The sequence below is a fragment of the Chlorocebus sabaeus genome, chromosome 12, assembly GCF_047675955.1.
Source record: "Chlorocebus sabaeus isolate Y175 chromosome 12, mChlSab1.0.hap1, whole genome shotgun sequence".
In the NCBI taxonomy this organism is placed as follows: domain Eukaryota; kingdom Metazoa; phylum Chordata; class Mammalia; order Primates; family Cercopithecidae; genus Chlorocebus; species Chlorocebus sabaeus.
Genome location: NC_132915.1, coordinates 21,403,096 through 21,428,546, shown reverse-complemented (window position 1 = coordinate 21,428,546; position 25,451 = coordinate 21,403,096). Strand labels below are relative to the sequence as shown.

At 40.1% G+C, this 25,451-nt stretch overlaps 1 protein-coding gene across 4 annotated transcripts in view; it reads left to right on the top strand.

The window, feature by feature from the left end:
• The window catches only part of PCSK5 (proprotein convertase subtilisin/kexin type 5), a 462,318-nt gene that overhangs the window by 293,442 nt on the left and 143,425 nt on the right, over positions 1-25,451 (top strand). For 3 of the 4 annotated variants that reach the window (XM_037998500.2, XM_007969534.3, XM_007969533.3), the window contains 4 exons: positions 1,860-1,944; positions 5,720-5,817; positions 6,246-6,375; positions 6,778-6,893. In XM_037998500.2, coding sequence (XP_037854428.2) covers positions 1,860-1,944; positions 5,720-5,817; positions 6,246-6,375; positions 6,778-6,893 — 429 coding nt within the window. Of the gene's footprint in view, positions 1-1,859; positions 1,945-5,719; positions 5,818-6,245; positions 6,376-6,777; positions 6,894-10,376; positions 13,022-25,451 lie in introns of those variants that run through there. The other variant, XM_007969535.3, reaches the window with a different exon arrangement.

Below are 25,451 nucleotides of genomic sequence, written 5' to 3'. Positions count from 1 at the left end.
GAAATTTCATGTGTCTGCACAACCTAAGAAAGAAAAAAGAAAACTCAAGTTTAAAGGAACAAGAGTTATTTAAAATAAAATCAGACAAGAAATCTGAAGTGAATACTCTTGCTTCTTAAGAAGTGAAATTTGCTCCTCTGGTTTCAAAGAGGAGCATTTCTCTGTGAGGCAGACAGGATCTCTCAACTTACCCTTTAGGGCAGTGGGTAGGGACTCTGCCTTTCTTGCTTGCCCCAAAATTTAGAACTTTGACTTGAGGGAGAAAAGAGAAATTGGGATAGAGAAGGGGGCATAAAGAATCCACAGAAATATGCAGTATTCCTTGTGGGGAAAAAAAGTCAAAATTCTATCAAGAAGGTTGAGCCTTGGAAAAGGAATTTGATTCTGGAATGTTGTATGACAGAACCAAGGTAATTGAGAGTCAGTTGCTTCCAGAGCCTAGAAGGTAGATAATTAAGGTGTTCAAACTATGACTTCAGCTACCACAAAGTGTTGATACAAGTAGTTTGTATATCTCTCTCTTTCTATGTAATTGCCTTATGTTATAGTTTTCTTCTCTAATGACTCCATTTATGTACAACATAATGATCACATATGATCATGACTAGTAATAATTACTGCCAACACATTTACGTGCTTAATAGTTCATATCGTTCCCTTGAATAATTAATTTTATTTAACTTCTCAAGACAACCAGAGAGGTGGGTAACATTGTAATCTCCATTTAATGAGTGAGAGAACAGAGACCCTGAACTTGCCCACTGGAGATGCTAAAAGCAGAATGCAAATCTAGGTCATCTGAGTTAAGATTCTATGCATGTTCAGTATTCTCAGTGAGACAGTGAGAGAGACCATGTGGTGACTACTGTTAAGACTGTAAGGGGCTTCGTATTTCTTGCTCAGAGGCTCAGACTTGATCCAGCAGGTCCTTGCAGGGATCCACTAAGTTGTGTTTCTCTATGGAACCCTGAAGAACACCAACATTTAAAAAGCAGATGGAAGCCCATGAAGAAAGCTTCATTCAGTTCTACACATTCACATGGCTATAATCCACTTGCATATCAGAGCAGGTACCAAGACTTTAGCGAAATTTTGTCTAAGGTAGAAGTCCTTCCTTAATATGCCAAATGTTATCTTCCACAGAACAACCATGAATTTGCCAACTTTTTTCAATATGGACCTGGTAGTAACTAGGAAGGCAAGTATTTACAGTATACTTGTTCAAATGATGCATTTCTATTCTCCAGAATATAGATATTATCTGAATGATAATAACATTTATACCAATTCCACGGCTGCTGTAAACTGCAAGACACTGAAATAGTGTTTAAAATAAACAATGTAAGAAATAAGCAATCCTTACCTTGCAGTCTTAAATGTAGATTCCCTTCTCTAGTTCAGCTCAACTGACCAGCCCTAAAAGTTATGAGCATGAGGGTCTACATTCCCATTCCTCCGTCTCAGGCATTGCCTCTCAGTCCTTATAGAGTGATGTTGTCCCAGCTTCGTGAGTGGGATTTGCACTGTTGCAAGTTAGGAAACCCTGCTGGGGAGAGAGACTAGGAAGAAAAAGAAGAAAATAAAGGCCTATAAACTGTTCAACTAAGAATTAGCTAGGCTATCATTTTCTTGTCTGCAAAATGGCAGAGAAGTGTAAGGTGTTTTCCAGTGTTACAGTTCCTGTCTGTACTTGGTTTGCTGAGAAATGATAACGAACAGTGATTCTATGGCTTTTCCTGCAATTTTCTAGTCAAGGCCATAGGTACTATAGCATACATTAGCCAGCATTAGAACATCTCTGATGCTTTTATGGAATCCAATTGACCAACTGATTTATAACTTTCTCTTTTTTTTAACAGAGAAAAATCTTTGCCGGAAATGCAGTGAAAACTGCAAGACATGTACTGAATTCCATAACTGTACAGAATGTAGGGATGGGTTAAGGTAAGAGAGTGAAGGATTTTATTAAGTAACACAGCCCAAAGAGCTTCTCAATGTAAATAAAATGAAAAAATGCTAAACAAATAAATAGTCCTCTTACGATCTACCCTTGGTTTGACTCCCATTCAAGCACTTGATTGCTATTTGCATTATCTCTACTATTACATGTGAAAAATGGGATGCTGTGTTGGCTAAAGAAGGGTTATAGCCAAACAAATTCTCTTTAGAAAAGATGGCTCAGATATAAGTCAATAAAAATGGCCATTTGAGAGGCATTCTTTGTGCTTTTTAACCTGCATTGTGCCAGTCAAGGATTACTGTGCAGGTAATACCAATGAATTATATTTAATCCCCCTGATTCATTCCTTGGATGGTCGGAAATTATTCCCTTATCTTTATTATTTCTCTCCACATACCCAATCATTCTCTTATCTTAAGTACCTCAGGCTTGGTTCCATTATGCTATGGTATGCACATAGATTTAACCCCAGGAGATGTTTTCCTTGAACGGATGACTTGCTCATTGCTAAAGCTCAATAGTTGGTCTACTCTCTAAGAGAACAATGTACAGCTCAAATTAACTAGGTAGCCTCTTGATCTCAGTAGGGAAGGTCAGACCATTCTGCATTTAGTGAGGAGTTGGACTGGGGCTGTACATGGAATTAGAACTCTGCTGCACTGGATTTCTTTTAGGTATTGATCGTATCTTTATTTCCATCTGTGATCAGAGGTAAACTAGGCAGGGTCCAGGCAGTTTCCAGGTAGGTACATTCTTCACCATTAACCAGTATTGGAGCATCATTTTCATTTAGATTAATCAATTATCTATGGCTTTCTTTCTTTCCCCCCTCCCCCCATGAATGCATTCAGTATTAGCTTACTTGGCAATTTTCATCTCGAGACTTCAGTACTGAGAAAGAATTAGCCACCTAATTCTTCTCGGAGAAGGAGCAAAGCAGTATAATAAAAAGAAAGTAGGTGTGGGCTCACATCCTCCTCTGCTACTTATTAACTGTGTGACTTTGGGCAAGTCACTTGACTACTCCGAGCCTTCATTTTCTCCTCTATAAAATGATGATAATAACCCCTGTTTTGCTGGATTATGATAAAGGTTAACTCTGATAACAGTTACAAAATACCTTTTGTAGCACCTGGCCCATGCTTGGTTCATGAGAAATAAAAGATGATTTAAATTATCTTATTTCTTAGGGAACATTATATAGGGTATGTTAAACCAGTGTATGCCAATAGAAATTTGAGAGCTATATATGTAATTTTAAATATGCCAGTAACCACATTAAGAGAAGTAAAAAGATACAGGGGAAATTCGAGTTTAATAAAATATTTTATTTCATCTAATATATTATCATTTCAACAATTGAAAAACTATTATCAGATGTTTTTCATTCTTTTTCATTATTTTACTGTCTTCAAAATCTGATGTATATTTTACCCTTAAAACACATCTGAGTTCAGACAAAATTGTTTTCATGAGAAATATTTGATCTTTCTTTAGGTTTTATAGTTGAAAAAGAAAAGTTTACATAGCCAAGTTGTTCCAAACTTACCCAAATTTTTGCCAATAATGGAATCAAGTGCCAGTTTTTCACATTTAGACTTAAATTAAAGATAAATAAAATTTAAAATTCTGTTGCTTAGCCTTACTATAGCCACCTTTCAAGGTCTCAGTAGCCATGTGTGCCAGATTATGTTGTACAGCACAGGTCTAACCTGACCAGTTTATCACAGAGAGAACAGAGGCGTTCACAATACCAGGTGCATTAGCCTCGCAGTACCTGTATTTTGGAAGCAGCAGCAAACTTCAGGGTTGGTGACTACTGTCTGTTACATGTCCCCCTTACCTCATTCCTTCTCCACATAGTGCAACCTCTGTGTCCTGCTGAACAGATGCCAGCCTCACAAGGAAGTGCTGTCCTGTATTAGAAAAACTAGGCAGCTTTTTAACTTTGATAAGTGTTTCAGTGGTCCTTATTTCCTCTCAAATGGATCCATTTAAGGCAATATCCTTTTTTCTAGTGCTACAGAAAGGGAAAGGGATTTTCTTTTGGCTTTTTAAATGACAGCGCTCTCTCTCTGGCCAGTGAGGAGATCTATGAATGAAGTCCACTTTCAGTTATGCTGCCCTTAGTCTCCTTGCATTTTTCTAAGGTCTTCCAGGGTTGACCATTTTGCCTCAAGAGACTTGTAAATTTTTAAATAGTGGTGAAGAACAAACAGGAAAAAAAAATATCAATGCACAAAATCCAGGAAGGAAATAAATTAAAATGCTAATGGGGCCTGTTCAGGTTTCATTTTTCTTCAACTTTGTTTTTGTACTTTCCAAATTTTTTTAAGAGCTTAGGGAAAAATAAATTTTAATTTTTTAAATTAGCATTATCCACATACAAAGCAGTCAATTAAGATGTCAATTGGAGCAATATAAAGAGTTTAAAACAATGGAAACCATTTAACCCTGTTTAGATACTGATCTAGTTTCATTGATTTGGTAGCATAGGATTACATTTTCTCACTATGTTTCGAATCACACTAGTTATTCAGTGAGTAATTTTTTATATTAACTTGTAATTTTTTTTTTTTTTAAGAGACAGAGTCTTGCTCTGACAGCCAAGCTAGAGTGCAGTGGCACGATCATAGCTCACTCAAACTCCTGGGCTCAGGCAATCCTCTGGCCTCAGCCTCCCGAGTAGCTGGGACTGCAGGCAGATACCAGCATGCCTGGCAATTTTTTTTTTTTTAGCCTTCGTAGAGATACAGTCTGACTGTGTTGCCCAGGCTGGTCTCAAACTCCCAGCCTCAAGTGATCCACCCACCTTAGCCTCTCAAAGTGCTGGGATTACAGGTGTGAGCCACCATGCCCAGCCAAATATAGTAACAATTTTTTATTTGTTTTCAATTTTAAGAATCAACCTGTAGACTGTGAAAAATATGATAGCTAACAGAAATTAGAAGGGAGAGAAAAATATGCATTTCTCATTTGACATTCTGACAACTCATTAGATACTATCTCATATTGCTAGATGAATAGATATTTAAGTAGATTACTATAGTTAACTCCCAGAAACACTAAATAATAATATAACAAAAAAAAGTCAAGATGATTAGGGAAATAGCAGTACAGTTTTGATAAATTTTTCATTAGAGAGTGTTTAAAATGAATAAACCAAGAAATAGAGGCAAAAGTATTTTAAATCTTGTTGTTCTGATGAGAACCCATAGAAGACTGAAATCAGAAACACAATCAGAATGGCTGCTCGGAGAGTTTGAGCTGTGGATTGGACAGGATGGTCGTACACTTTTGCTCAGTCGTAATTCATTTTACCATGTGTCCATACTGCATTTATAATCATGAAATAACTCTTTATTATGTAGTAAGTCTGGATATTAAGAAGTTGTTGGGCATGTTGCTAGACAATGTGATTCTTTTGTCAGTCAAATACTTTTTAAAACCTCTGGGTTGTAAGATGTTGCGCAAAGTAGGAGGGTGCCCATCAGTCTAACAAATTAAGGAGAATGTCCCCAAGGCCTAGCAGCATGTGTGTATGCTATGGACATCATTGTAGGCACAGAGAAACGTTATAAGCATTGAGAGGAGGGAGAAAAAAAAAGGGTACACGGGCTATTTCCCCTGCTTTGAAGCTTTGCCAAGTCCACTAGCCTCTGAGGGAAACTGTATCTGTTACATATGGAGTTTGGGGAGTCATTACGTTTTGGCCTGATCACAACAGTCTGTTTGAAGCTCCCTTTATACTTCTTCCAGCCTGCAGGGATCCCGGTGTTCTGTCTCCTGTGAAGACGGACGGTACTTCAATGGCCAGGACTGCCAGCCCTGCCACCGCTTCTGCGCCACTTGTGCTGGTACCTTCCCTAGTTCTTTTGTTTATTCTCCCGGTTCTGGTTTTGCTTTTCTTTCTGGTTTGAGCCATCACTCATGCAACCCACTTGCTACTTTTAAAGTAATGCTGGAGAAGTATATTTCTCTTTTGATAATTGTGTGTATTCTCATTGAAAGTCAAGCAGTCATTGGCATCCTATCCTCACTGAGAAACTTACATAGCCCAGTGATATCTCCTCTTTCTAAAGGGAGTGGATGTTTTTGTCAAGAGGTTCCATTTTAACTGGGAAGGCTTTTTTCCCAGGGAAATTAAGAAAAAGCATGAATATTCAATTATTAATCTTAAAATTATAGCAGGTTGATGCCATTTTCTCAAACTGTTAAAGAAGCCCATGACACCACCTCCTCTGAGGTTTTATTTCTCATTTCCTGTGCTTGTCTTGCTTTTAAGGAGCAGGAGCTGATGGGTGCATTAACTGCACAGAGGGCTACTTCATGGAGGATGGGAGATGCGTGCAGAGCTGTAGTATCAGCTATTACTTTGACCACTCTTCAGAGAATGGATACAAATCCTGCAAAAAGTAAGTGGATCTGCCCCCTGGGCCCTAGCAATTAGACCTAAGTTCTTTTGATGACTACCTTCATAAGAAAATAAGAAAATGTAGAATTTGTAATGATAACACTAGGTTTAAACGTGTACCTGTGGACACTGTTGTGAAGCTTTAACCCAGCTTATCTTTGATATTTGTATTCCTTTGCCTCGGGGGCACCTTAATACCTTTACTATTTCAATTTCAAGTACATGCTCGATACCCTTTAAAATCACAGTGTCTACCTGTGTCATCAAACCTAGCAAGGTTTGTAAGATTTTTGAGTCATCTTCAGAGGGATAATTAAATTTAAGACATTATGAGGTTACTAGTAAACACACCTTCCCCTGTGCCTGTGTGAATGGCTTAAAAAATTATACGTTTTTCTCATAGATGTGATACCAGTTGTTTGACGTGCAATGGTCCAGGATTCAAGAACTGTACAAGCTGCCCCAGTGGGTATCTCTTAGACTTAGGAATGTGTCAAATGGGAGCCATTTGCAAGGATGGTGAGTACAACTGCTCATATCAATCTTATGAGCAAAGTATGGTCTTTCTCCTTTCAGGACTAATATTTTTCCACTTAAAAAAGAAACTCACAGCATGCATCAGATATGACATGCCCAATATTTTGGTGGCATTCATTCATCTTGAACTTCTACCCTTAATGGATTTGTTTGTTTGAATTGCAAGAAGAAATAAGTCAGCTATAGTGGCACTGGCCAATATAGCGCAAGTTAATTTTTTAAATTAATAAACTTCATTTTTTGAGAGCAGTTTTAGATTCATAAGCAAAATGGAGCAGAAAGTTCAGAAATATCCCATATACCCGCTTCCCCCAACACAGGCATAGCCTCTTCCACTATCAGCATCAAGCGCTAGAGGGGTACATTTGTTACAGTTGATAAACCTACAGTGACACATCATTATCACCCAAAGTCCACAGTTTACATTAGGGCTCACTCTTGGTTGTACATTCTGTGGGTTTGGACAAATGTATAACAACATATATGCAACATTATAGTGCCATGCACAGTAGTTTTATTGCCCTGAAACTCCTGTGAATTTCCTACTCATCTCTCCTTCCCCCTACTGGTTTTTTTTTTTTTTTTTTTTCCACTGTCTCCATAGACTTGCCTTTTCCAGAATCTATATAATTGGAATTATACAATATGTAGCATTTTCTAGCTAATTGTTGTATTTCTTTCCAGTTTTCACCATAGGTACTTTTCACCAGATTTTTAAAAATACCATGCACATAGAGTTTTGTATGTTACTTTTTGCACTAAGCATTAGGCAGAAACATTATCCTATGTTTTTACAGTTTTAGGAAACTTTATTTTTAATAGCAGCATAAAATTCAATCATGTGAAGATGCTACAGTTTTTAGCCAATCTCTTTGGATTGTTTATAATTTTGATATATAAAGAGTAATTAAATGGTATCTGAATCTTTCATTAAGCCTGTGAGGCTAGGAAGTAATATCTTCATCTTACAGAAGGGAAAACCCAGGGTGTAGAGCTAGGAAATGATCGACCGAAGCATAGAACTTAATATTTCACACTGTTGGTCTGTTCTTTGCACCAATGATTCTGAACCAAGATGCCAGGATGCAGTACCATCCCCAGATATTCTGATTGAATTGATCTAGGGTGCAGCCCATGATCATGGGTTTAACTTCCCAAGTGTTTCTAATCTGCAGCCAGGTTTAAGAACCACTGCACATCCAATTCTCCCTAACAATTTAACACCAAGTTCCCTCACCTCTCTAGCCTCAGTTTCCCCATCTGTAAAATGAATGAATTTAAAATTACTCCAACTCCAACATTTTGTGAACTAACTTAGGCTGAAGGGACCCTGAAATTTACTCCTACATTTATGCAGATATAGAAAGATAAAGATATGATGTAGAAAGACATTGTTTAAACTATTGTTGTTCAAAACATCTTCGGATTGTTATAACAATAGAAAAAGAAAACAAAAAATATGCAGTTGCAACAATCTGACTGACACGATCCCTGCCCTAGGTTTATTCTTTCCCTTCTTTTGAACATTTCCCCTTCTGGAAATTTCATGACAGAAAAAACAGTGCCATTGTCAAGAGAATGTGGACTTGGAAGTCAGAATGCCTTGGGCAGGTTATGAACTGCTCTGGGCCTCATTTCCACCATCTCTAGAAAATGAAGTAGATAATACTACTGACCTCATCTGGTTATTCCACAACTCCCTACAAGGAATCTCAAAAAGGTGTCAGAAAGGACTGGGCACATGATAGCACTGATAGGACATCATTTATGGTCTTATTTCTTTGGAGCATCGTAGATGACTTTGCATCTCCATGGTTTTTCCAATATATGATTGGTCTGGGGCAGGGATGGGCCCGACACAGGCCCTGGGTTCCGAGGTTTTCTTGCCAGGGCTGATTCTACTATAGCACACTGAGGTGAGAGAGGCTTGGGGTGGTGGCACCCCAGGGACCATGTAAGTGTCATTTTTTAGTTACCAGCAAGTGCCTCCTTTACTTTACTTAAAAACATGGTTCCCCTATTTCTGAATATGACCAGAATTTTTTGTAAGTGAGTAACAGAAAATTTGAGGAAGATGAAAGAGATTGGGCCAGGCGTGGTGGCTTATGCCCGCAATCCCAGCGCTTTGGGAGGCCAAGGAGGGCAGATCGCTTGAGGCCAGGAGTTTGAGACCAGCCGGAGCAAAATGGTGAAACCCCATCTCTACTAAAAATACAAATATTAGCCAAGCGTGGCACACACCTGTAATCCTGGCTTCTCGGGTAGCTGAAGCATGAGAATCACTTGAACCCTGGAGGTTGCAGAGAGCAGAAATCGTGTCCAGCCTAGGCAACAGAGCAAGACTCTGTCTCAAAAACAAAAAGTGACTGATGCAGGAAATCCACTGTAACTTGAAATGTTCACCAGTAGCACTTGGTACCAGGCATTTCAAGAGTTGCAATGCTTTAACTACTTTCCCTAAACCATGGTGAGTACCAGACAAGTTATGTCAAATGGCGCTTTGCTAAAAGCGGAGTGTCAGCATTATGGACAGAAGTGGGAAATGAAGAATCGTATCTGCAGTGAGCCCATTTTCAGGTCAGTTACAAAATGAGATCATTGATGGCTCACTAGGCTTTTGAAATCACGTGGCAGCTGCACTTGAGGATGTGTTACTTATTCTCTTTCAACTGTCGTATTTCTGTGATTCTAAGACATATTTTTTACATTTTATCATCTCGGAAATCAGATGCATCTTATAATTTGTGGCAGTTTACAACCGCTTTTGACCAGAAAACTGATGTGATATCAGTGTTACTGCCCAGATATGAGACTTGGATGCAGAGATATCTGTTCAACCGAGTTAGGCACACGACTACTTCTTGTGTTGAATTTAATTGCAGTTCTAAAGAAGTTCGAAAATTAAACTATTGTTCAATATTCAAAGGAAAGATTCTTGCATAAGCATGGAAACAAAACAGAATGTTACATAAATATAACAAATACTTCTAATAAGTATAAAATTAAAATTCTAATTGATAAGAGAATATTGTGTCACAGTTTAATATGAAGAAGCATCTTTTCCTTTGTGTTACTTAAAATGATGGTGCATCTTAAATCTTGTGTCTTAGATTCAATGAAATATGGTATAAATGACTGTATACTCTCTGCTCTAGGTAACGCAAAGAAGAAAAATTTCTTGCTTGTGTTATTAATTGATTTCTAATTTATTCTTTTTCTAATTTTTTTTTTTCTTTCACAAATGGATACCAATTACATTGGACTGCAATGTCTCTCCTTGAAAAACAATGCTGTTGACTGAAATCACTTTGGGTGGACCAAATTTCCTCCTGTTGACTACTCCTGAATGATCTCTTCCAATCCCCCAAATCTGCCTCTCTGGCCAATCACAACCTTCTTCCGTGTGTGTCCATCATGCTGCTCTGGTCTTCAACTCCCCTCCTCTCTTGCTGACTTCCGGAAAAGCAACGGAAGAGTCCTGGGCGGAAGGAGGCTTCTGTATGCTTGTGAAAAAGAACAATCTGTGCCAACGGAAGGTTCTTCAACAACTTTGCTGCAAAACATGTACATTTCAAGGCTGAGCAGCCATCTTAGATTTCTTTGTTCCTGTAGACTTATAGATTATTCCATATTATTAAAAAGAAAAAAAAAAAACAAGCCAAAAAAAAAAAAAAAAAAAGCAAGCCACCTCTCTCTTTCTTGCTCTCTTTTTCTTTCTCTCTCTCTCAAGTTTGTGCAGGGAGATGGTGAACTGTTTTGTCAGAACTTAAATGGAAAAAAAAAATAAACCTACAACAAGCCTACCTTTTATAACTGGGTGTTTAGTGCTAAACAGCCAGAACCACAGAGACAGTATTGTATGACCAAAGCATTTGATGCCAAAATTTGACGTTAAAGTAATGATTTGATTTCCTGCCCTGGTTTTGAAGGTCCATTTTTTTCCCTTTTGCATTGATTTGCTTGTTTCCCCCTTTGAAACACCTACAAATACCTTTCCAAAACATTGCAAGAGCATAAATAGACAAAAATGAAATAGAAAGCTCTTGCATGCTTGAGTCCACCATTGGGGGAAATGACAGAAAACTGGACCTGAGGGCATTAGGAACAGCCTACAGAGTTGTGTTTAGTGTCGTTTGCCATGGTATTTCACAGTGAAACATTGATACTCTCCACACATCATTTACTTCATGCGTTATGTACTGGTTTTTGCATTTTACTCACTTGATAAGTCTGCTGCACTGGTTTCATCAGATAGACTTGCTGCTACTGGCTTTTCCATTGTAGATTGGGTTATTTTACACACAGTTCGCCAAATGGGATTGCTCTGTATAGTCAAATTGGTGATGGACAGATGGACAGAATGCAGAGGTACATAGATGAGCTGAGGCTGATCCAGCTCCCCTGAAATTCAGAGTGTTAACTTTGTAGACCCTGCACAACCTCTTGGTGCTATCTAGCCATTACCCCCATTTTTTTTAAAGGCCATCAGAAATTCCATTTGTCATGGTGGGAAGCATTTTGAATATGATGCAGGAAATTTCTTCCCGGAGTCAAAAGTTTCTAAGAGGTCCTGTATTTTTAAGAAATGGAATTTATTTAAATAATATTTAAGCTGGTGCCCATGTTGGCCAGGCAACTTTTTTCAATGGTGCTTATTAGAAGTTTTTTCATCTTGTCATTTTAAGAAAATAAAACTGGAAATTGAATGTGGGTGGCATGATTGTACCCTTCTAGTTCTTATTTTCCCACTCCTCTGTCCCTCTATAACTATGCCATACTATTATATGCTGGTCCACTGAATGTTGAGATGATCTGTTTCTTTGGGTTTTTTTTTTTTTTAAGAAATATTTTCACTGGTTTTCTATGACTCTCTAAACACTTCATCAAAACTAGAAGACTGAATTATGAGAACACTGTTTGAATTAGTGGCCAGAAACGATGAAATCTTACAGATCTTTTGACAATTCCTCTGTTTGGGGAGGGTAGACTGATATCAAGTTTCTTCATATCAAAGCTTCATTGGTGACCTCATTTGCTTTACGAGTGACCAGCCATCTTGCAGGCTTCATGCTTCTGAGAGCCTTACTTCGAAGATGCTGCTGGAGTCACAGCTGAGGAGAGGAATACTATCAATATGGACTATCCTGGGAAAGAGGTGGGAAGCAGATGCTAAGGTCCCCATCCAAACAGCAAGCTAGTAAAAAGCCTGCCTTGAAAATATTTCTAGACATCAAAGATAACTTACAACCCAAGGTGAATAATAAGTAAATTATCTGATGACCCTGTTAATAGCATTGCAATTTTATTGAATCACATAATGATTCATAAGTAATTAGGGAACCAACTGATTTTGCTAAGCAATCTTCCCCTTCATAATACCGCAGGCCCTTCTGACACACAAAAAAAATGAAAGTTAATCCTGGGTACAGCGTACGGTTTTACATTTAAAGGCACAGTCTTACATGGACAAATGCAAGCACAAGCCTAAAGCAAGGTCAAGCAGATGGCAAAACTGAATTTGCCTGCAAAGAAATCTATTTAACTGAACCAGCCCATAATATTTAAGGCATGAGGTTACTGTGATAGGAAAGATAAAAATGATGTCTGTTTTCTTAGACGAATAACCATCAACATGACAACAAAATTCATCGGGGTCTACCAGCGTGCATTCCATTTCCCACTGGCCATGCAGATGCACGTTGCGGAAATACTGGTTTAACTCCTAGTGTGTTACTGCCTCATTTATCTACATAACATTATTAACTAGAACATAATGCTTTCAAAGTTTAAGTTAATGTTATATATTATGTATAAATATATATATTCATAATGAGATATATGTAATGGATAGTACAAAGTTTGGAGACTCAACAAATGCTCTAACCTTCTAGAGACAAAAGTCCTATTTCTGTTTTCTTTTGTCTTTTTATTTTCAATTAGTGACCCATTGTTAAATCCAAATCCACTTTTACTGAAAAATACTGTACATGTGTAAAATGTTCAGTTGTTTTTTTGTAAAATATAGTAGAATGGTTGTAATTGATACTGGCCAAAATCAATGTTATTCCATATTTTATTTTTTCTATTAAATTAACCTAAGTTCCTGTTTATTTGATCTGTTCATACCCACGTATAAACTTCTCTGAAAGGGTAAGGTCATGAGAAACTTCCCTGTTTCTACATAGAAGCTGAATATGAAGGAAAGGGTGGAGGTGCATGAAACATCTAAATAAAGTTGGAAAAGAGAGTGAGCAGAGGAGGGAATTGAGAAGGAGTGAGAACAGCAGTGTAAGAAAGGAATGGGTTAGATTTGGTTATGAATATATGTTAAATCCCATTTTTAGAAAGCAAGGCTGTGAAAAAAAAATCTATAAAGGCTTGGTATTGTTTCTATCAGATTGTACAGATGCTGGCCCCCAGAATAGGGCCCACCTGGTCCCGCTCTTCCTCTAGTGCACAGCACACCCACTGGTGTATGTCTATAGGGTTGGGAGCCATGGCTGGGGGCAAGGAGGTAGGCAGTGTAAAAGCTGTTAAAGCGGAAGGTGGCTTTGTTCAATTTGCTGACGTCTTGTGTAAAGTCGACATTAGCTGGATATCTAGAAGATGATTTTGTCTAAAATAAATCTCCAGTACATACCATGGGGTGGGACTGAACAAGCTAGCTAAAAACAGCAATGGAGTATAGATCTTTTTGAACCATGCCTGAGATGCAATTACTAGTCTTAAAGGTTCAGTGCTCTGCCTCTTGGGGAAAAGAAATGATAAATCAGCCAAAGCCACAAACAAATTGAGCTCCAACTAGGTTTAAAGATCTGGAGATAACAACCAGTTATGAGGAAGAGCCTCTACTGCTTTGAAGTCCCATTATGGGGATGGAGAGAAATTAATTTTATTGATCACTTACTATGTACTACACAATGTGGGAATATAGAGTATGTATATACATACTGATGTAGATATGTTCTCTCTCAATTTTCAGGACTCTAGAGGTGAATATATTATCCTCCATTTACACATGAGAAAACTGAGTCACATAGACTTGAAACAAATTGATTGAGATTCCATATCCAGATTCATCATAATAATACAATTTAACATTAAGACAATTCACAGCAAGTAGTACATGCCAAATCTCAAATGAGTGGTACACTGAGTTGTTAAGTTCAGAACAGGCAGAGATTCCTTTGAATTGGACTGTTCAGTTCCCTAGAGCAGGTAGAGCTAGAATTGGCCCCTGAAGCATGGACAGACAGGAAGAGAGTGGGAAGAATGTTACCAGTGAACTTGCTGCATACAAGATGCTTAGGGAAGTAAGATGTTTTCATGGTTTTAATCTAATTATCTATTGCTACAAAGAACAGTGATTCAAAATTTGGTGGTTTAGTTCAGAAAAATCTACATTTGTACACTTTGTAGAAGGATAGTGTGCCCATTCTCAATCCCCACATCCATGGAAGACTGCTAATTATCACTCATTTTCCACTCCAGTTATCAGAGGCTTGTCACACTGCTGATCTCTTCTACCAGATTCATTATTTTCCATTGAATAATCTACCCTTCATTTTTGAAGAACTTACAAACTGAGTACTTGGTAAAGAAGGGGAGGTGATTGCTATAGTAACTACTAAATTAAATTTCTCAAAGTGATCAATACTTGTGACATATCTGAGTATGAAAATAAACACATAACATCTTATCCCCCTCATGTAAAAAGAATGTCATGCAGCTAAAACATAAAATAGACATTCATTCTTAACAGCTTCCATATTATCATTCAGCCCTGCACAAAGAGAGCAATGGCAGACGGCAATGTGTTGAATAGAAATTGCATATTGGAGACAATTTTAAACTATGGACCAGCCAATTTAATACCCCCTCCTTCTGTCCTCAAGCACAAGATGACAGAGGTGGAACAGAAGACAGCTGCAATGTGACCTCACCCAGACCAGGCTGGGCCCTGGGCCCTGCACGCAATACATGTAGATGACAGCACAGATCTGCTTCTCTTCTCTGGCCAACATCCCTTTCCAAATGTTATGTTTGTTGCAGGCTTATAAAATCTGAAGTTCTTAACAGAATGCTTTAGAGCCTTTGACATATTTAGCAGGGCATAGCCAAGGTGGACCTAATTTCACTGTAGCTCATTAGAACTACTTGGCACCTAGAAATGGGGCTAATCTGCATAATCCTGTCTCCTCTTCATCACGTGAGGTAAAGATCAGGTCCAGATTCAGTTCTTGAGCAATAAAGATGCAGTTATGCAGCATCACTACGTTTCAGCAGACCAGAATGTGACCTGGGACAGCCAGCGCTCCTTCCCATTCTCTGCCTCCAAGGGACTTACAAGGACAGTTTGACTGGCTTATTACCAAAGGACTTTCTTACGAGGGCTCCTCTCTAAAGGACCATTGTTTGGATCCAGTTGTGGTTTTTCTAGGGCCAGGTATCAGACAACAAAAGATGTTTTGTATCCCACTTTCTAGAAAATTCCAGAAACATTCCCTGAGGTCTGAGTTGGAAGATCTTTAACTTTTTTTTCATTTTAGAAAACAGTACATTATTTTAAAAATACAGTGTTTTAAGCTTCACAGAGTTTTACTAAAATGCATTTATTTAATGTGGCCCCCACAAAAATCAGGCCGAAAGACGTTCATTTTCTGATGCAAGAGGCACAGCTAGTAAGGGGTGTGGCTAGGACTCAAGCCCACAGCTTCAGCATTCTGTACAACACTGATTCCTTTTTAAGAGTGCTGGAGAAAAGCATGTCCACATTACATATGCTGCAAGGCAGGGTGTAAGAGCCTTTTCTCAGGTGAAGATAGAAAGCACACTGTGTCCCTGGGCTTGGCTTTTTCTCATTCCAAAAGAGTTGCTTCCATAAATAAATATTATTGAGTCCCCGCCACAAACTAGGTTCTGAGGTTTCTCTTGCCCTCTTCAAACTTACAGTCTAATGAGGGAAACAGACACTTAGACATAAAACACATGGTTATAATGTGAAGCCTTTAAAGGGTAAAAAATATTGTCAGAGTCAAAGGAGCAAGCTCACTTGACTAATCACGTGCTAAGGTTCCATGCCCTTGCACTACAAGCTTTCCAAGGATATCCAAAAATAGCATGAAACCTTAAAAATGGAGTTGACTCAAAAATGTACAAATAAAACTGCAAAAATCAAAATCAAATGATATCTTGATTAAATATCTACAAAGTGGATCATGTCAAACTAGTCCACTGCAACTAAGGAATTATACTCATAACCATTGTCACTTGACGGCAGGGATATGCCTGAGAAATGCATCCTTAGGTGATTTTGTCATCATGCAAACATCATAGAGCACACTCACACAAACCTAGATGGCATAGCCTACCACCCACCTAAGCTATATGGGATGGCTTATGGCTCCTAGGCTACAAAGCTATACAGCATGTTACTGTATTGAATACTGCAGGCAGTTGTAACAAAATGGTAAGTATTTGTGTGTCTAAACATAGAAAAGGTATGGTAAATATATGGTATAATCTTACGGGACCACTGTCATATATACAGTCTGTTATTGACCAAAACGTCATTATATGGTACATGACTATAATTAACATTAATGTAGAATAAAGGAGAATTTTAATATGGTTGATATGATGTGAGACCTGCAGAGGTGGGAGAATCTAGGATCTTGAGAATCTTAACAGCCCTGCAAAGGAGGAAGTCACTATTCACCCTCTAGGGAATAGAAAAGACGAGAGAGATACATGTCCTATCCTTGGTGGTGGTAAGGGAGGTCACTGGGGTGGGGCATGGAAGGGCAGCGTACGGGACTGCAATATGTGGATGTCTTCCTGGATATCATCCTCTCTTCTTCCCTGTGCCTTCTATACTCCCTCCAAGGAGATCTTTGTCAATCTCATGGTTTTAAATACAATCTATATGCTGATGACTCTTAAAATATATATAGATTCCTGATCTCTTCCCTCAAGATTCACACCTGTAGATTCAATTAACTACTTGACATTTCCCTTCAGCTGTCTAATAGGCATCTCAAAATTCACATGTCCAAAATAGACTTCAGACACCCCAACCCCCTGACCATCTTTACCACCAAATCTCTCCCACCTCAGTAAATGGCATCCACTGTATTTCCAAATATATCTCTAAATGGTCTACTTCTGCCCACTCCATAGCTGTAACTGTGACCAAACCACCATTGTTGCCATCCCAGACTGCTGCAACAGCCTCCGAACCAGCTCCCAGACTTCTCCCTCTCCTCTCCTCTTCCCTCTCCCTTCAGTTCTCTCTAATCAGTTCTCTACACAGCATAGTGCCATTACAAATGGAAAATCAGATTTCATCTCTCTGTTTACTGAGCATAAAATCTGAACTCCTTACCTGAGGTCTTTGTGATCTCACCTCACACCACCATCCCCCGTGCCCTCACATGTTTTAGTCATGCCAACTTTCTTTTCATCCTTCAAACAAAACCAGCTTGTTTGGGACCCAGGACCCTTGCTCTTCACATGACTGGCTTCTTCTCATCCCACAGGTCTCAGTTCAAAAATAACTCCCTCTAATCAGTTCCTTCCACCACTGACCCCACACCTGCCCACCTCATTTTGACTTTCCATAGTACTTACCAGCACATGACATTTTATGGTTTGTTACTTATTGTCAGCCAGCCCCATGAGAGCTGGTGCTTTGTCTGTCTTGTTCACAGCTGTATTTTACATGTCAGGCACATGCCTTAAGAAATATTTGTGGAATGAATGAATAAGAAAATATCCAAGAGAAGTGTCATTTGACCTGAACCTTGAAGGATAAGCAAGAAATTACAAATCAAAGAAGGTGATGATGTTTAGGAAGGATATTCGAGAGAGAGAACCTGTGCAAAGGCACAAAGCCATTGAAAGGGCTTGTGGATGGCGATCACTTGGAGGCCCAGGCCGGGGATGAGCAGGGCAGGCAGCTTGGGAGAAAGGATGGAGAGACGAGTGGGGTCAACCGGTAAAGGACCTTCACTGGACTGTTGCCCTTCCTCCACCTTCTTGTCATCAGTGTCATCAACCTTCTTTTCAGAGAGGCTAATTGATTTGCTCAAGGACCCCATCAAGTCAACTCTTGGCCTCCTGCCAACATATTTCAGAAGCATTCATTCAGACAGAATGCTGAAGAGGCCAGATTTCCTCAGTCCCCAGGCACTTATGGCTGTATTGAGCCAGTTGAATGAAAGAACAGGGTGCAAAGCTCACACGAGAGGCAGCAGCCCACAGCTTCTGTTCACTGTGATGTCCACAGCCAGAGCAACAATTTGGCAAGGCCTGTTTTGCAAAACTGGACTTGGGACCATAAGCCTGCTCAGTACCATCTTTTTCTCCTAAGAGAAGACCCCCAGCCCTCTAAACTGTCATCACCAGAGAAGAACAAAAGGAAAAAACGTGATGTGCTAGCACTTCCCTTCCCTAATAATGAAATCAGTAACGCCCATATGCAGAGTACTTCCTATATGCCGAGCTAAAGGCTTCATATGGGTTATTTAATGCAATACTTCCAATAGCCTGATTCGATCTCCTTTTTACAAATAAGGAAGCAGATGAGGTAAATGCCTAAGGTACTCTGGTGGCAGATAGAAGGTCTGGGATTAATTTAAACCCAGACAATCTGATGTCAGAGCACCCACAAGGAGAAATGCAAGAGCCAAGGAGGATTCCATCAAAACAAGCTTCAAGCTGTGGTTGTGGAGTGTGCAACGAGTTTCTATATTTTAGCTGGTGCTGTCAGGTTCCAGGTGCATGTTGTTGATATCCACCCAGGAGTATACACTGTGGCTAAATCATGCTTTGTGTGAACAAAGCAGGAGTCAATATTTGATCATTAAAGCTAGTAACAACCAATGGGCCACATGGACAAAATCAAAATAGACCTAAGCTAAATGTGGCAGCGACTGTTACAAAGAAATGGAGATATGATGATACGAGGCTTTCCTTTCACAATTTATTTGTCAAGAGGTTATTGTTTGCATTCTCTAGCCCTAGTTGAAATAAGGAAGAAATAAAATGGAGATATTGGGAACATTAGAAGAAATATTAGCATGCTGAAAGTTAATACAAATACATAATACAAATTCTGTGAGCTCCTTTGACAAATCTGGTGAAACATAAATTCTTTCCAGGTGATATTAAACAGGATTTCTTGCCACCAAAATCATAATGGTTGCAATATAATAAAAGCTAAACTATCAAAAAAAATAAGGCTTTTTATTATATATAGGAATATAATATTTAATTGTTTTATGTCATGAGAAGAGCCACAAATATGGCAGAAACCAGAAGTCATCTTGACCTTCTCCTTCATCACTCCCACATCTGATCCAACACCAGGTCAAGACAATTCCACCTCCCAAATCTCCCAGATCCACTTTCTGTTCTTCACCTCTTCTGCCCCTATCCTAGCTCAGCACCTTGGATCAAGCTACTTCTCACCTGGGCTATTGCAGTATCTCCTCATTAGCCTCCCTGAACACACCCCGTGTGTCCACAGTCACGTGTCTTCCATCTTCATCTCCTATTCTATTTTCCACAACAGCCAGAATGCTCTTTTTAACAATTCAAAACTCAGCATGAGACTCCACTCCCCTGTGACTTCCCATTTCCTAGGATAAAATTGAAATTCCTTTCCATGGCCTTGAAGGCCAGGGTCAATCTGACCCACCTTTCCTCTCTAAACTTAGCTCACGACATTCTCTTCTTCCCCAAGTATTTTCCTGCCACATTTACTTTCCCTGATTCTTCCATTCTTCCCTGCACCCCAGAACATCCCCACACATCACTCCCCCTCCTTTAATGTTATCCCACCCCAATCATCTATCATCTCGGCCTCAGTTTAAATGTCACCTCTGATTCCTGATCCTTAACAGACAAGGTTAGATCTCCTTAGTGTAAGCTTTCTTGGAAGCCTCTACATTTCTTTTATATTAATTTTATGATAAATATCTAGTTACTTGTAGGAATATTTGTTTGATGTATGTAATTCTCACTACATTAGTTTGCTGGATGGGAGCAAAGTCTGTAAATGCCTTTTATGTCAGGAACCTGTTAAAATGTCTCATAGAGAAGGTGCTTGATGAATGAATGAATAATTAAATGAAACATTGAACAAATGACAGGAAAGGAATAGCTCTGATCCAATACTTGCTCAACTAAGTTCTAGCCTGAATTCTGTAAAATTTCAGCCTAGCTCCCTATGTGTCTATACTTCAGTTTCCCCTTCTTCAGCACCATCCCCGTGAACTTTCCAGCCCTTCTATTCCACGTAAAGGGAAAAATAGCAGGAGGCTTCACAGAGTTTCCATCGCTGGTCCTAAAACACACGCAAAACCATTGACACAAACTCATTAAAGCCAATGCTTTAGGAGTTTGCCACTAAGAGTGTGGACTAGCAGCAGCAGTAGCGGCCAGGAATTGGCTAGTGTGAGAGCAGATTTCTAAACATGCATTCTCATTCCCTGGGTACTCACTGTTGACAAGGGACTTTGCAGGAGAAATTAAAGGTTAATATCAAATGAACTTAAAATAGAGAGATCAGCCTGAATTGTCCAGATGGGCCCAAGGTAGAGGCTATCAGAGAGGTGTGGTAGAAAAAGGCAAAACAGGCAGAAGGCAGAAGGGGAAGTCAGAGTCAAGGTGTGAGATGAACTTGACCCACAGCCAAGGAACTTGCAGCAGACCCAGGCCCAGAGCCTCCAGAAAGAATGCAGCCTGATAACAGCTTGATTTCAATCTTGTAAAACCCAGAGCAGAGAACCAGATGAGCCACACCATACCCAGATGTCTGACCTATGGAACTGTGAGTTAGTGAAGGGGTGCTTTTTTAAGCTACAAAGTGTATAGTAACTTGTGATGGCAGCAGTAGAAACTAGCACAATGAGACCATACCGGCTCAATCACAATATGTCCTTTTGCCAGATCCCAAGTTGATATTTTCAAGAGATGGTTCAATGTCATAGTTGCCATCACAGGATCTGAAGGGAGGCTGCCTGGGTTCAAATCCTGGCTCTGTCATTTACTAGCTATGTGATCTTAAGGAACACATTTAACTTCTCTGTGCCCCTGCTTCCCCATTTGGATGATGGTAATCTTACCTCTCTTCCAGGAACATTCTGAGGATTAAATGACAACACACAAAAGCACTTAGGACTGTGCCTATATGTATTAGGCAGAAAACATGTTGGTTACTAATATTACTTAAACCATAATTTTTTGATTCATTGTTGATCTCTCTCCCTCCACTAATATCCAATCCATCACCCAGCTAGTTAATTTACCTGTTGAGTATCTCTTGAATCTGTCCTCTTCCCTCTATCCCCACCATGACCATCCTAGGTTAGCTATCATCATCACTTCCCAGAAGCACTCTGTGAATCTTCTCCAGTCCCACAAAGAAGCTAAAGTGACTTTTCAAAACATAAATCTAATCACAACGCTCTCCTGCTAAAACCTGTGGCTATCGAGGTAAATACAGGATCCACTAACATGTCCTGCAAAGTCTGATACCCCTACACCCAACTCAATTTCGTTTTTCTTTCTTTCTTTCTCTTTCTTTCTCTCTCTTCTCTCTCTCTTTCTCCTCTCCCTATCCCCTCCTCTTCTCTTCTCTCTCTTTCCCCCGTTCTCTGGCCTTCCTTCAGCCTGTCCCAGTGGCAAGGCCTCCCCTCACTGGACCCTTTGCAGACATGGTTCCCTAAGGCTAGAGTGCTGGAATCACAGGTCCACAATTGTGTTTGTTCTTATTTGATGGATGTCTGAGTCCCACTCCAGACTCTAAGCACGAGGGCAGGAGTGCATTTGCTTTTTCTCATCATTGCATACCCCATAATTAGCACAGTTACTGGCACAAATACTGGCTAAGTAAACAGTTAATGAACAAATGAATAAAAATACTGTGGCACAGTTGAAGAGGCAGGACAAATAAGACGTTGGTGCTTCTTTTGGTTTGACTCCTACTTGGGGGCAGGGACGGCAAGAATTAAATTATGTCAGATTGAAAACACCAATTCACTGACTGGATCACTGTTGAGTTGCTGCAACCTTTGTGAGTGTGTCACAGGCTATGTTGGAAGTAGCTGAGCACAGGAGAAACCAGAAGTTGGTTCAGCAAAGGGGTCATCTCAAAATATGCTACAAGTCTAAGGGGTTATATAAGAACCAAAAGCTGAAAAATTGTCTTTCTACTCTCTCACCATATCTATCATTTCTTTAGGTTTGTTGCCTAGAAAGATTTCATCGTCAGATTTTTTTTCCCCCCAACAAAATACATAAGCCTCAGTTTGCAGCTATCTCACTGCTAGGTTAGCCCTCACTGTCCCTTTCCGTATTCAACCCTCCACCTCCCACTTCCAGCTCTGTAGGCGTAAAGCACGATGATCCAGAGCTGGAGAATGAAGACCCGCCTATGCTGTTCCCACACAGAACACAGCATGAGGAGGTGACGAGACATTCGCAGACCATAGAGGGCCCTCAGGGGTGGGGTGGGGCAACTTGACCTCAGATGTCTGTGACAGAAAAAAAACTGATGAACAGATACATCATTCATGAATGTCCAAGCTCACAAATTCTTCATGAGGCCAGGAGAACGTGGAGGCCTAAAACCCTCCTCCAGAATCTAACTCACGCCCCACCACTCTGTGATATGTATTCTCTGAGCTTCCATCATTGAAGTTCCGTCTCCCTGTCTTATAAGCTCCAAGGAATGTAGGGACCATGTCTAACATGGAGAATTCCAGACACAGGCAGGTGCTTTAAACCTGTAGCTTAATCAAATGGTTGTCAACAGAGACAACATCAGCCTCCTTTTGTTGTCTCAGGCTAATTATTAGACAATTCTGAAATAGAATAAAGATGATGTTTAGCCATGTCTTACTGAACGATTCATATCAAACTCACTCTCCAGGCAGTCGGCAGAATTTCTGACTCTGTGCTGGATCCTCCTTCATCTCCCTCCTAAACCCTCCACCAAGAGGACATACGCCATACCCACCCTTCCAGATGGCAGGTCTGGAAATATCAGTGCACTGGCCACTTTCTACCGCTAGAGCTAAACAGTAACTCAGATAGCAAGCAGCCTAAGCCTGGGTTGAGATGGCAACAGTCCTTCCGAAGGACTCTGAGGCAACGAGCATAGAGCAATGGCTCTCAGACTTGAATGGCTATCAGAATCTCCAGGACAGCCTGTTCAAACACAGATTCCTATCTGCCACCCCCACCTCAGAATTTGTAATTCAGTAGATCTGAGGTGGAACTGAGAATTTATATTTCTAATAAATTCCCAATTGATGCTGATGCTGCTGGTTCCACCATGAGAACCACCAACACTGATGTTAACTACATAGTCTTAGTAATGACACTAGAAAGACGTGGGTTCAAGTCCCACCTCAGCCACTTGGCATGTAACCTTGGATAAAGTATTAAATCTCTCAAGTTCTCACTTTCCTCATCTATAAAAAGGAAGTGTTAACTGCAGCAATGCTGAGAATTAAATAGGTAATGCATCTGGAAGCATATGAAACATCCCCACCCCAGAAGACAGAGCCCCTTTCCCTGCACCACACCCAGCCCCTGCTTTCCCCAGGCTGCAGGTGCAACTCTCCTCAAGGCTATTGCCTGATGTTTCTGCAAGAATGGTGTTTCACATAGCTTTTTGCCCTGAGACTAAAGAGATAAAGTAATTCATCCAAAACCACACAACTAGTAATGGCAGAGCTCCAGAGTTAGGACAATGCACCTGCTGACTCGCCTGTAGTGAACTGTATTTGTAATCTTGCTGTATTAATGTCTTATGGCTGCTCTGACGGATAACTACAATTTAGTACCATAAAACAATACATATTTATTCCCTCACACTTCTGGAGGTCAGTAGTCAGCAATCAGGGTTTCAGCAGGGCCACCCTACCAGAGGGTCCAGGGGAGAACCCATTTCCGTGTCTTTTTCAGCTTCTAGAGCTGCATTCCTGGCATTCTTTTGCTCATGGCCCCTACCTCCATCTTCAAAGCCAGCAGTAGCCTCATTAAATCTCTCACTCTACAGTGAGAGAGATTAGATCACCTTCTTCTGTAGCAAAATGTCCTTCTGTTTTCCTCTTCTAAGAACACTTGTGATTATATTGGTGCCGCCCTGATAATCCAGGATAATCTCCCCATTTCAAGATCTTTAACTTAATCACATCTGCGAAATTCCTTTGGCTGTACAAGGTAATACTCTCCGGTCCCAGGCATGAGGACTTGGACATCTTTGGGGGCCATTATTCAGCCTCCCACACTTGGATTGGATGTCTAACTCTCTGAGCCACCATTTTTTCTTCAGCAAAGTGGAAATAATAATATATCCTCATGAGAACATTACCACGTGGTACACACTAACTCGCTGAATAAATGTCTGCTGGATTGTTGAATGCTTCCTGCAATACTCTTCTGTGTGTATCTTGCATTAACTCATTATTCATCTATTTACTCTATTTACTCATCTAACGTTTATTAAACACTTACTATGTGTTAAGTACTGTGCTAGGCAAAGGGGATATATAATATAAGGGTATATAAGGATATAACAGAATACATTCCCTCCCTTTACAGATTCTATACTGTAATAAAGGGAGATAAATGAGGGAGCAAATGCCCTGATGTGTTAACATGTGTTATGAAAAGAAATTAGAGAGGATATGCTCTAAAGAATGGGTTGTCAGTCCCCTGGGCAGGAGGTAGGAGTGGAAGGATAGAGCTGGAGACAGGAGGTTAGAAAGGGACAGGGAAGTGTGAGCACCCGGAAAGTGCCAGGAGTTTCTCCCTGATGGAGCCTTGGGGCTGTCTTTGTCTGCTTCCTGCTGCTCTAACAGAATACCACAAACTGGGTAGTTTACAAAAAAAAGAAGTTTGTTTGGCTCACGGTCCTGGAGGCCGGAAAGTCTAAGATCAAGCAGCTGCATTTGGTGAGAGCCTTCCTGCTATATCACCACATGGCGGAAGGCCTGGTATGGCAAGAGAGTGTGCACGTGTCAGAGAGAAATGGGAGCCAAACTTCATGTTTTTATCAGGAGCCCGCTCTCACCATAACTTACCCACTTTCACAGTAATGGCATAGTCCATTTATGAGGGCAGAGCCCCAGGACTTCATCACCTCTTAAAGGTCTCTCCTCTTGATATTGTCACAGTGGCAATTAAATTTCAACATGAGTTTTGGAGGGGACATTCAAATCGTAGGAGGTCCCAAGGACTGAGGCACAGTGTGTGAGAGATGAACTAACAATGCTGCCAAGGGTCTGACTACAATGAAGCTGGGTCATGTTATGTGCTCCAGGAGCCACTGGAAAGTTTAAAGAGGCCCTTCTCAGTATTCCATCCTCTGCAGTGATCCAGGCTCCTGGCAGGAAACCCTGAAAGCTCTGTCCCCCTTATAAATATTAAAATACCAAATTCAGACTTCTCTGTGAACTAGTAGTGGTTTCCTTAAGTGCCTCTTGCCTTTGCCTTTCTTCCCCATTGAGACCTTTTGTGATTTAT